The 13284-nt window shown below is 36.4% G+C and overlaps 1 protein-coding gene across 3 annotated transcripts in view; it reads right to left on the bottom strand.

Annotated features, from left to right (window-relative positions):
• LOC106107189 (ankyrin repeat domain-containing protein 50) overlaps window positions 1-13284 on the bottom strand; it is a 50154-nt gene that overhangs the window by 13831 nt on the left and 23039 nt on the right. For all 3 annotated transcript variants that reach the window (XM_013287923.1, XM_013287924.1, XM_013287922.1), the window contains 17 exons: window positions 8760-9421; window positions 8522-8682; window positions 7784-7990; window positions 7543-7661; window positions 7163-7305; window positions 6627-6721; window positions 5611-5759; window positions 4485-5232; window positions 3772-3903; window positions 3276-3375; window positions 2828-2927; window positions 2337-2459; window positions 1979-2112; window positions 1374-1532; window positions 796-882; window positions 576-702; window positions 132-198 (listed from right to left, as the gene is read on the bottom strand). In XM_013287923.1, the coding sequence (XP_013143377.1) occupies window positions 132-198; window positions 576-702; window positions 796-882; window positions 1374-1532; window positions 1979-2112; window positions 2337-2459; window positions 2828-2927; window positions 3276-3375; window positions 3772-3903; window positions 4485-5232; window positions 5611-5759; window positions 6627-6721; window positions 7163-7305; window positions 7543-7661; window positions 7784-7990; window positions 8522-8682; window positions 8760-9121 (3013 nt within the window). In that variant the 5' untranslated portion in view covers window positions 9122-9421. The remainder of the gene's footprint in view (window positions 1-131; window positions 199-575; window positions 703-795; window positions 883-1373; window positions 1533-1978; window positions 2113-2336; window positions 2460-2827; window positions 2928-3275; window positions 3376-3771; window positions 3904-4484; window positions 5233-5610; window positions 5760-6626; window positions 6722-7162; window positions 7306-7542; window positions 7662-7783; window positions 7991-8521; window positions 8683-8759; window positions 9422-13284) is intronic.

Here is a 13284-nt window from a genome sequence, read left to right on the forward strand (position 1 = left end):
TGGTATTCCATCCGGCCCAACGGCCTTTCCGTTCTTCATACCTTGCACTGCTTTCTTTACCTCATCCACACTAATCTCTTTCACTATACCATTATTTGAAGTAACGTACATTTAAAAAATTATAAAATTACCTGATAACGAATTGTTCCCTTCAGATTCTGGATCCAATTCCTTCTCTTCCGGTTTTATTTCATTATTCTGAAATTTCATAATTTCATTAATCAAAAGAACATTTGAAAGTATAGAAAAAGCAGTGAAAAGAGAATTTGTAATGCTTGCATTTGTAATAAACTAGTTGTTCAACGAGTTTTTACGTCTCAAGCCATTAGAAAAGAGGAAGAATTTAAATTATTTGAAATTAGAACACATTGTCAATGTCATCGTATTTTCTATGTCTTTTTGTGTTCATATTTTACCAATACACATGTCTCCATTAAAAATAATTTTATATCTAAATCTTTTACGATATACACTTGTAATTCTCCAATTATTATATTCAGAGGAAACATTCTAAAGCTTGTAAAGACTACAATTTTTTTTTAAACATTTCGCTAATAAAACATATTAAAACTAACCTCAGAATCAGTATTTTCTATTTGTTTGGTTTCCGTGTCCCGTTTCAGTGCTGACTCCACATCACAGCCTGAATCTAGTACCCACAGTAAAATCAGCGTATGCAGATCCAAAGCGTCATCTTGTTCTCTGAAATTGTTATAAAACAGTCAGTTACCGTACGTTTCCATTGTCAAAATAATCGTGTTAATATTCTATTGGTTTTTAATTGTAAAAACTTACTCTTGTTTGTTCTTCTTCTGCGCTGCCATATGTTGTTCTAAGTGCGTCATGTGGTACACGTAGTTATGAATCTCTAATGCACTTAATCTGAAAAAAAAAAGTATAATAAAAAAAAGCCAGATATATAAAGTATTAAAACAAAAGCTTATCCGCAAATAAAATAATCAAAATTTAACAAACAAACAGATAGCGAGGGAAGAACATTGACGAAAAAACAAAATGTCGGCAATGCGTGCATGTGTACCATTATTATATTGTGTTGCGTACATCGCTTAGTATATAAAATATCCAGATTTCGAAAATATCGAATCCTAGTATACAAAAGACTTTACGTAAACTAACTTCAATTATACTCTACAACGTGTGAAACAGGTATCTATTTTGATGACTAGCCGTTGCTCGCGACTTTGTCTGCGTCAAATTAGAAAATAATAAAAACATACTGATAACGCAGCTTTTAGATGGTAAAAGAATTTTTGAAATCCAGTAGTTTTTGAGTTATTTTAATACATACAAAAATACAAATCTTTCTATTTCATAATAATATTAGTATAGACAAATCAGTGTCAGTATTCTACCTCTTAGCGTCGAGCGTGTAGTACATAGCGAGCGCGGCGTGTCCGTCAGGGGGACAGCAGAGGTAGCGGCGCGTGCAGTGCTTCACGTCCACCAGCCACGCCGGGAACGAGTGGTGGAAGATGGACAGGAAACCGGTCGACCGCTCCATCACCAGGATCCTGAGAACATAGACAGTAATTAATTCAAGAAAAGAAGGTCAAGGTCAAAAAAATAGCATTTGCTTTTGATTGACTTGACTTGACTACTGGTGTAAAATGTGTGTGTTGTCTAATATTACAAATGCGAAAGTTTAGATAGATGGATGGATGGATGCTTGTTATAGTATATGTTATAGTATATGTTATAGTATCTAGCCTAAACGACTAAACGGATTTCGATGAGATTTGGTATAGATGTAGAGGATAGTCTGGAAGAACACAAGCTATTCACTTTTGTTTTTTACATTTCACTCGGATCGAGTCGCGGGCAAAAGCTAGTTATACAATTGTTTCTCATACAGTGAATTTTGTAAATTAAAAATATCTTAAATAAACTCATTGGGGAGCATCACCAGAACACTATCTTGGATATCTCAAGGCATAGTGTGATGTTTAAAAAGCCATACCTCCTTAGAAGATGCAGTCTTCTATTGAAGTCTTCTCTCGTGACGCTGTATTCCTTGGTGAGCAGGCACTTGTACAGCATCTCCTCGGTGACGCCGCAGCGCGCCGCCAGCAGCACGTCCAGCAGAAGACGGACCTGAAAAACATGTTTATTTTAAGTTTGCACTCACAAAACATTCACATAAAACATGTGAAAATACTGAGATCTTACATTTTGAGAACAGCCAAGACTAATTTTCTTGTTACCATTAAAAGGCCTGCCTCTAATACTAGGTTACCATTATAAATCTACTTTAAGGGACACTTAGTGATCCCTTAACGACTCTGAGTGTGACTAATATTAGATTCATTCATATCTACCTTAGTGAATCGCCGTCCATGGAATAGCCTCTGTGCTAGCCATAGATACAACCCGTTGAGGGTTCCTGGTATCTCTCTTATCTCTCGTAATGCTATAAAACCATCCGCTACGCCATCTAACACCTACAAAAATAACATTAATTTTAGTATAAAAACACGTTTAATTTAATTTATATTGTTTTAGACAATATAACGGTATGAATATGCGCATTTTGACTAAACTATCGCACAACTGTCGTGCGATTGTTGATTTTTTTCACAAATTAAACTGTTTGTAGCAGTAGTGTGGGCACCTCCATATAAGCTTACAGGAATCAAAGCAAGACACAGTTGTACGATAGTTTCGTCCAAGATGTACGCGCACTCTAACAATTTAATTGTATTTCGATATTCAAACTACTGATTCCCGTCAGAATAGCGCGCTTTTATCTTTCTCAATGACATTGACAGATGTCATAGGGATGGGATATGTATGATAATAGATAGTATACCTTTTCTAAGTAAAGCAGGCAGCCATCACTTTTAATACGGAGGTGGTCGAGTGCCGCCGCAGCTGCTGCTGCTGCCGCAGAGTCGCTTGACACGCGAGCTCTATGACAAAACATCCTCAGTTTGTTTTGACGAATTCATACTCATTTATTATATATATATTCTTATTATCCAAAATGTTCACAGAATACGTATAAGTCATTTCAAATATCTGAGCGGATCAAGATCATCACTGCGCAGTATCAATCTCACTGTACTTTACACCTAGATACATCTGAAGTTGCATTTTTCGCAGCGACTCAAACGATATTTCCAGGATTCAAAACATTTTACAATTACTAAACCACATTTATTGGTTGGAAATCGAGATAAAAGTTTATGCTTACTGGCTGAATTAAATAAAAAATTGTTAAAACCTTTTAATATAATAATAACAATTTAAAAAAAAACCTTAGTTTTGGTTCCGTATCAAGCCGCGCGAGCACGTAGCGCTGCACGTCCGCGGACACGTGCGCACGCTGCAGCTCGTCCAGTGTTATCTTACGGAACCCTGCAATGTCAACAAGAAATCCGGTGTCACGTCACGTTAATTTACGTTACGTCACGTCACGCCACGTCACATCACACACGATGACTGTCATTTGTCACTTTTGCAAAGGGAACAGCTGATAATCTTACTGATATTATAAATGCAGAAGATGGATAGATGGATGTTGTTAGAGTTTGTAGCCTAAACTGCTGAACGGATCTCGACGATTGTAATGTATGTAGATAATCTGGAATAGAACATAGGCTACTATTGACCACAGAAATAGTTACGGTTTTCATGGGATTTATAGTATTTTGTTTTCCATGATTCGTTTTTTAATACTGCGCGAACAAAGTTACGGGCAGCAGCTAGTGATTGTCAAATAAACATTGAAGCAATTGGCTCTTGCAACAAGACCTGTGAACATCTTGGTGAGGCCCTTGCAGTGGCGCCTCGCGGTGCAAACGAGTAGCAGCCAGTGCGGCAGCAGGTGCTGGTGGCGCGCCAGCAGCGCCGCCACGCTGTCCGAACTTTCGCTTTGAGTCTGACCTGGTAACAAATATACACATCATTCCTTGTCCCTATGAGGGTCGGCAGAGAGTCTCTTCCATACTATCAATGGTCATATTTAAATTCTCTCCCTTAAGCATCTCAGTCACACAAATCAAAATTTCTTCGGTCTTCTCTACCTATGTAGCTAAATTACCTCTAATACTTTTTTGTCTTTGTGATACACAAAAAAGTAGTAGTGGTAGTAGTAGTTTTTTGTTTTTTTAGAGGATATGCTCAAGAAAGGAGTGGATTCAGATATGACGGCTGATAGAAATGTATGGAAGAGCAGCACATACTGTGCCGACCCTCCGTAGGAATAAGGGCAAGTTGGTGATGACTTTTTTGTCTTTGTGAATCACAGAATAGCATAGCATTACTAAAATATAGCTAATATGTATGGATGGATATTTGTTACTACATATCTCCAAAAAGACTAAAATTTAACATGCAGAAGATTGTATATTTTTAAAATATAATGTTTAAAATAAATTAAATAATTCAATAAGATAACAAAAATAAATAAGTAACATATAATAAATAGAAGATAGAATAACAAAGATTGAGGGAAATCTACTCACCACTTACAGATCCTTCATCAATAGCATCGACTAGTAAAAACAAACACTGCTTTGGCGGATCAATCTCTAGCAACGGGAACAGAAGGGCCTTTTTAAAGCATTCATCTGGATTCTTCTCTAAATTATGAGGTAACAACGCTTGTTGTATCTCCGGTTCTGACAGAAGTTTATCATAATATGCATTAGCTATCAAAGTCCGAGGACTGACAGGTAAACTTGGTATAGGAGGAGGCATATCTTCGTTCTCCGATCGCTTCTTTTCTAGTAATTTCTCTATATTAATTTGTTCATTCACTTCCTCTTGTGTTAATATATTTTGGTACTCCGGTAGTTCGGAATCCGCTTTAGGTGATACTGGTCTATCTTTTTTATCATCTAACCGTTTAAGTGGTGAGTTTTCATTTGAATTAGGACGTAATTCACTTTTATTCGGATATCGGAAGTTAGCGACAGGTATCCGTGACTTCGGGGGGCTATTTTCAACTTTAGGCTTCTCACTTTCACTGGAACTTTCATTCTTTTGTTCCGTAGATAGACTTTTCTGTAACAATGTCGGCTTCTTATCCGTCAAAGGTTCGGAGCTTTGACGTAAAAGTCGAGAATTTCTCATCTCTTTGGATTGACGTTGAGAAATGTTCCGCAGAAATAGATTCTCGTGATTTTCGTACAGACGGAAATCGGGATTGTTTTCATCGTTTATGAAAGGATTTGTTGCTTTCACATTCGAACGGGGCAAGATTTCTGGCAACTGTGAAAAAAATGAACTTCATTTTATTCAGAACATAGATATATATAAATAGATAGGCGTTTTGTTATAAATTACAGCTTTTGATTTGTTCTGAATTAAACACGCCTTTTGGTGTCATAAAAATATATAACTGTGATTAGTTCAAAAACTCTTCGAAAACCGCAACTAACTGCTGTTTATAGGCTATCCGTTTACAAAGATCAGTGGCTCATGATCTTTATTTATCTATCAATTCAACTGTTTAGTTGCCCAACTAAAAATCGAGTAGTCTGCACCGCCATATAAGCTCAAAGAAATCACAGCGAGACTAAACAGTTGTGCGATAGTTTATTCAAAGATGTGCGTGCTCTTGGTCTATATGTAGTCAAAACAACTAACATCATCAGTATGTGTGAGCGCTGCATCGACGTCATGTTGCAGGGAGGCTGAGGGCATAGAGTCGGTGTATGTGTCGCGTTCGTGAATGCGGTCTATAGTGCGTGCGCGCCGCCCGCTGCCGCACTCCTCTTCATCAGTACGCTGCTCCGCTACAAACATACATACTTTTAAATATATACTATTATAATAAAGCGTAAACACAAACTTCTTTGTTGCCTAATATCAGCAATTGCAGCATATTCTTGAATAATCCTTTTTTTTCATTAAAAAGCCCTACACTTTGGTCACGCTTTAGGCTATATATTTTCACGCCATTAAACTTAGGGGGTAAACATTTTGGATGAAAACACTAATGTGGGAAAGAGACCATAAGTTGCTGCCAACATCTAGGAAGCAAGATTTGTAAGTTTGTCTTGTCATGTCATTTTGACATTTGGTATTAATAATTCGACAAATGTAAACAAAAAATAAAATTTTCATAATTCCATGCGGACGAAGCTGCAGGGGAACAGCTAGTAATAATATGATAAAGCATAAACACACACTGCGCTCGACAATCGGCACAACACTAGATTCTAGTCATATACGTCTCGTCACTATGACATCTGTCAATGTCATTCAGACGTTAATACGCTAACTCCCGCCGGAATGATGCGCGATACGAATGTATACTATTCAATAAAAATCCCTAGATTTACGACATTTTAGGCTATACATTTTCACACTATTATATTCAGGAAGTAAATCGTTTGGAAAAAACTAATGCGTGAAAGGGACAAAAACTACAAGTCAATAGCAGCAAGGTTGCCATGGTAACGGTAACAATGTCAAATGCCTTAGTTGTCAATTTTGATTTTGACATTTGTTATTGAAAGTTTTACAAATGTAAACAATAAAATAACGTTTTTATAATTTCATGCTGATGGAACTAGAGACCAGCTGTTAGAACAGTTACACATCAAATTACTAGAAAACGCCAAGTTAGTTGCCATCCAAATTTCATAGAAATGTCATACCTTCGCTATCAGCAAGTAGAGGCTTGGAACTCTCTTCGCCATCGTCCCCCAGTTCACTGAATCTCTGTATTAACCGCTCTTCTTCTGAATTACGTCTGAAAAATTAAAACATAAATGTATAAAACCTAATTTAAGTCCCTTTCCACCCTTTTCTTAAGAGGAAAGGATGGGAAGGAAAAGTGGATTGCCCGGTAGAGGAGACGCATAGGAAGGGGAAATGTTCTCTTTATGTGCATCTCCTCCTCCGTCAATTAAAGGTAGGCAACGCATCCGCAGTTGCAATTGCGGATGTTTATGGGCAGCGATCGCTTTCCATTTCGGTGGATTGAGGTGGCCTCTTGCTCGTTTGCCATCTTATATTATAAAAAAAACTATAAGACGTATCAATAACCCAACCAGATCTTTTCTTGTGGTCTTCGATGATGTTCAGAAAATTTTAGTATAAAAAATAAAGTATGATAATCATACTTACAATGGCAGTCTAGTAAACTTTGTCAGTTTTTTAGGTACAAACATATATCGTTAGAGGAAATTACCTATTAGTGAGGGGCGTGGAATCATCTCTCGGCGACTGATCGCGTTCAGCGTCAGTCCGCGGCCGCCGCGAAGAGTGACTTAAGATCTGCATTGCCACGGAACGGACGAACTCTCCGGGACGAAGACTGTTCTCATTGTCACCCTGAAATACATATAGAACATATATTGTAGGACACCGGAAATTGAATCAGCTGTTACTCTCTCTTTAAGCTAACCTGAATGAAAAAGATCTATCTGGCAAGCTGACAGTCATTCAATTATGATTTACTGTATATTTCCACTGCTGAATCTAAACTATGGGCTCATTGAGACACTCTGAGTGTAGCAGTTTGTAGGTATGTTTAATTTTTACTTGTATATGCTTGCATGGCAATATTACCTGTACAAAGTATCTAGCCAAAAGTCTCCTGTTCAAAGCTCGCTGCTGCCGCGCCTGCGGTCCTTGCCCGGGCTGGCTCAACTCCTGACAGAGCGCTGTCTTACCGCTCCCAGCATCACCTGCAAAAATCATTACAACATTATATTAACACGTTCAATGCCATCTGTTTCTAGTCTCTCTTTGTGGGAAAGCAAAATTAGGTAGGATGACGAGTCATTTAACAAATTTATAATGCTCTTACCCAGTATAAGGGCTCCGCACGTCTTACTAACGGGTCGTTGTTCAAGACAGTGTGCTATCTTCTGGAAGGCCCATTCCCTGCAGAAGAACCGCCGCTTGTCTGTCGTTATCGTTGCCTCCGTGACTTTATGCGCGGACGAGGACTTACGCACTGGCCTACTGGAATCTTTATCGTGAGCCCGCGATGCTATCGGACTTAATGGAGTACCTGAAAATATATTCAAATAGTGCTTTCTATAAATTACTAGCTTTCTCCCGTGACTCCGTCCGCCTAATTAAAAACACGAAAGTAAGTAGCCTATGTGCTCTTCCAGACATTCCACATCTATGTCATATTTGATCGAGATACGTTCAGATGTTTAAGCTACAAACATGCAACCATCTAAACTTTCACATTTATAATATTAGTAAGAAGTAAGATAAATTTCCTATTAATTTTTCTTTACTTATTCAGAAAGATACTTAACACCTAGTTTAAATGAAACCAATTGTGTAAAAGCTCGCAATTTACTTTACATTTTTCTACACTATGGAAATGAAAATAGCTCTATTGTACTCATTCGCTTTGTTTTAAAAAGAAGCGGCAAATTTTAAAGCTTCCGGCTTAAGCTACCGGTACATTTGTCCTCGGGTAATAATGAATGCAGAGCAGTCAAAAGGTTTGAATTGAGTTAAAATTTTTGTAAGCTGTTACATTTTATATTTATCTAACTTGAATATGAATAAAATAAATTCTTACCGTCAAAATCAAAATTGTCTCTTTCTCTATCTTTGTCCCTTTCTCTCTCACGCCGATACTCCCTAGAGCCATCTCGTTCTCTCTCAGGAAAGCCCCGATGCCTGTCCGTCGGCGTTCTATCGTGGCCTCGAGGTGTTGAAATTTCATTCAAAGGAAGCGACCTGTGTTTCATTAATCAAAATTACATTCGTATCGAAAGTTAATTTATAGTCTACAGGGTATAAGTAGTAATATTTACCTTAGATTGACTCTGTGCTCAGCTTGGCGTACAGCGGAATGCCTGTGCTGCTGCTGCCGCATACTGACTTGATTCTGCCTCAAATAAGCTTCAACTTTTCCCTCACTCGAGTCGTTCTTCCTCCTCGATCTACTAGTTTCTTCCTTCCTTCTCGACTCCCTTTTCTCCAACTTCTCAATTCTGTTCTCTAAAGGCGCATTCATCAACTGTATATTACCGCCATGGTTGAAATTCAAAGGATCAAAGTCCGCCCTCGCTAGATTCTGTCCCCTCGACTCCCGTGTGGCCATACCTTTAGAATTCTTCCCTCTGAACTGAGATTTCGGCACTACCTGACTATAAATCGGCATTTGATTCGACATCTTAGACTAGCTTTGGTTAAGAAAAATATATAATTTCGTATTTCGTTTCTATCGAGACCCTATATACTTTTTTAAATATTGGCTTTGGTTTACTAATTGACGCTAAAACTAGAGGAACCCGGGGCTTTTAGGAAGCAAATGAAGAATTAAAATAAAGCCCTAATCGTGTATCACATTCAGTGTGAGGTTCTGCGGAGATTCAAGTCATGATACGTGAATAGGGTCCCTTTCCTTCGCTTAGGTGCAGTAACAGTCGTGACGTAGGATTTTCTTGGCACATCATGTAGCACGTTACTCGACCTGAAACAAAAAAAAACAAAAGATTTTTTTCTCTCTTAGCAAGAAATAATGACCTGGATTTTATAGTGCATTAACAGGAAAAGGCATCACACGAGCTTACGCTATCAAGGACAACACTTGAATATTCAGATGGGATCTTTGTACGCTTTAGGTCTTTGACACGTTCTGAATACGACTTAATGGCCTAAGCAAAAAGGCTTTACAACGCACACGATCTTAAGAAGCGGTGTAAAGTAGACCAAGCGCCTGGGTTTTACGTAAAGAAGGATAAAGTATACAAGACATGGATGAACATAACGATGTATTTTAAAAATGAAACATAAAATCACCAAAATTGATCTCAAAGTCAATGATATCATTTCCCTGGTCCGTATCCTACTCACAAAGGTTCGAGACGCAACATTTTATAAAATTAAAAACAAATAAGTCTATTTTACACAAACATTATATATCTTAAATCTGTGTAAGTATACTGCGCTCAAGCACAGGTAACGCTTGAACTATATTTTGAAAAAAGCGCAAAGAAAACCGAAAATACCTCAAAAAATGCAAATTACTTTCCGGAAACTTTCTTGGGTTCGTTAAAATTTTCCGCATTCTCGTTATCGTCTTACAAGTTTAATTAAATACTTTTTCATCTCTTCATCGTAGACGTGCTCTACAAAATTTATGTGATAATACCATTATTTTAGGGTTACCAAAAATTCAAAACTTCCCGACCATACACCGCCTGGCCTTATGAGTTCATTTACATACATAAAAAACGTAGTGGCATAATGTTAAATTAGTGGCTTTTATTCATTTTATACAAATCATTCTTCATATACTATAGTTAAATTAATGTTCATGTCAAAAGTTAATTTGACAAAACGGTACAAATGAGCCGGTTAACGTGTGTTCGTGATACGTCAACATTACACAACGGGTGCCAGCAGTATTTTACATTCAAAATACAACTGTAAAACCAGTGTGATAGAGTCGTTTTTGTAATGTAACTGAATTCGTCAGCATAGGTAAGTGAATTTCCTCCTTAATTCTCAATTGCCGGAAGCTCTACGGTTAAGGATCAATGTAAAAAGTTTTAGCATTGCTATTGCAATGACAACTCTATGTTGTATTAATAAAGTTTAAATTAATTTGCTAACGGTCACCCTAAGCACACCACCCCTAGTCGTGTCTGGATTTTCCACGCGACGAATGAAAACTTTAAAGGCGTAATTTTGTTGTACAAGTTCTCACTTAGGGTAGGTCTTAAATACGTTGAATTTGTGCATAAAAATTTTTTCTAGGTCGAAATGAAACTTTTATATTACGAAATGTACTTATAAAACTTATTCGCATACCTCGTAGTCGGTAGAGGGTAAATGTAAAATGGGATTATAGGTTTTTTAATAGAATTAAAGTAACAAATGATTTAATTCCTTCTAGAGTCATCTACTGGGTATGTATAGGAACCATTATATGCATACCAACCTACACTTATACAGCATAGTTGGCTATGGTCTTGTCACCCCTAACTTAGGGGATAATATAGGATAACTTAATGATATATACGCAAAATTTTGATCTCTATTGACGTATTATTTAAGAAAAAATTATGTGCTTACTGTAACAACACGATATATCCAATATCCATAGTCGATGTGACTTGACCCAAAAAGGTTTAGCAGCCCTTGCTTTGTTCTTGGGCGGATCAATGTTGTGTAACAAACATAAGAAACTTTTCCTCAATTACATATTTGATGGATGGATTCGTAAGCTATCGACTTATTGGCGTATGGTCCGGATGTTTACTGCCAGGCAATAAATCTTACTACGGATACAAGGACATTGCCATTGTCGGCTCAATTTGTGATCTATTTTACGCAAATTTACGTAATATTATACGAAGAAAAAAATAATTCAACCAAGAATACCCATAAACACATTTGCAACAAAACACAAGTGTAAACTCGGTTTTTTTAATATATCATCACAGCAAAGGAATGGAATAAGCTGTCCACGTCAGGTTTCCATCTTTTTTCTAGCCTTCGAGAAAAGTTTGAATGGGTACTTATAAATTAACACGTAGCATCCTTCGATCACATGAACACGTATGGTTGGGAGTTGGGATCGTAGTCAAGCGCTAGTTTATACATCATAAAAAACGTTGTTTATTGTAAATGCATTTTATAAGAATCGTTTTAGAATATTTGTTCAATATCTAGTTATCATATCGCGTAACAATAATACAGGGCAATATTTAGACAACCGACTATCAGTTGTTGAGGCCGTATAAACCTTTAAGGTATAAACAATGACGAATACGACTAAACCATAGACAATAGTATACAAACTATATTTATCAACAATTACATATGATCATATAGTATGTTTAACAAACACAACATCTCTATGTAATCAATCTAATCTATACTCACATTATAAAGAGGAAAGATTAGTAAGTATTAAAAAACTCAAAAACTACTGAGCTGATTTCAAAAAGCTATGTGTCACACACACAAGTAACTATATTCTATAACGCTAACTACAGGCTATATTTTATTAATTTGAGACAGAGCCGCAGGCGACAGCTAGTTTTACAATAAAATTTTAGTAGCATTAAAAAACGTATTATCGAAAGTAAATTGTTCGCAGTAAAATATAACATAAGACTCTCTTACTTCACTTAAGTTATTTTACACCCTCGAATCTATAAATTATTCATAAGTGAATTAAGATAAGTGCCTATACATTGCCAACTTAATATTGATTAAACGATATTTTCTCCTATATACTGTTACAAATACATATATTACTGTTAATTGCTGACCAGAATGCAAATTATCTTCTCCAAAAGGATCTGACCTCAGACATACATATAAAAGTTGCAGAAATAATCTTTTACTATAGTATAGCCTAACCAAGTATATAAAATCCTAGTCTTCAAATACATTTACATTAGATTAGATTCAGATTTTTCTTTAAAATAACGAGGGTTTTGTATTTCTGGACAGACTATAAAAATGTATTCCAAGCAGACAGAAATTATGAAGAATATTCGGGGCAAAATATTGTTTATGATAATTCAAAACAAACGAAGTCGTGCATCCTGCGACTGGCGTTTGTTTTAATCTATAATATTATAATAAAGCGTAAACACACACTTCTTTGTTGCCTAAGATGTCAGCTATTACAGCGTATTTTTGAATAATCCTTTTTTTAATAAAAAGCCCTACACTTACGTCACGCTTTAGGCTATGTATTTTCACGCCATTAAACTTAGGGGATAAATATTTTAGAAAAAAACCCTAATGAGGAAAAGAGACCATAAGTTGCTGCCTACCTCAAGGTAGCAAGATTGCCAAGGTTTGTTATGTTATGTAATTTTGACATTTGCTATTGATAATTTGACACATGTACACATTGAAGTTTTCATAATTTTATGCGGATGAAGTCGCACGAGAACAGCTAGTTTATGATAATTTTGCATCGGTTTATGCTCAATGTGGTGTGGCCTGGTCTTAAGTATGTTATTGTACCATGGTATAAATATTTATGTGTAACTGTACTAGGTCAGTCCGAACACTCGTCACGCTAAGCTAACGACACGGTTTCGATGCTACACCTCAAGCATATAAAATTTACTTGATTATTTACGAATTATTGCGAAGATAATACCTAATTTTATATCCTCTAATATAGTTTTTTTATCTTATTTTCTTATTGAATTAAATATAAACATGCATTACAAAGCAAAATGATAAAGCCCGCTAGACACAATCAGTTCCTAACATCTGTATATCGGGCTTTAGTCATTAAAGACCTTCGATCATTATTTTTATACGTGGCCAGTAAAAAAAAACGCTTAATTTATTGACAAC

The sequence above is a fragment of the Papilio polytes genome, unplaced genomic scaffold (genome assembly GCF_000836215.1).
Source record: "Papilio polytes unplaced genomic scaffold, Ppol_1.0 DF822067.1, whole genome shotgun sequence".
In the NCBI taxonomy this organism is placed as follows: domain Eukaryota; kingdom Metazoa; phylum Arthropoda; class Insecta; order Lepidoptera; family Papilionidae; genus Papilio; species Papilio polytes.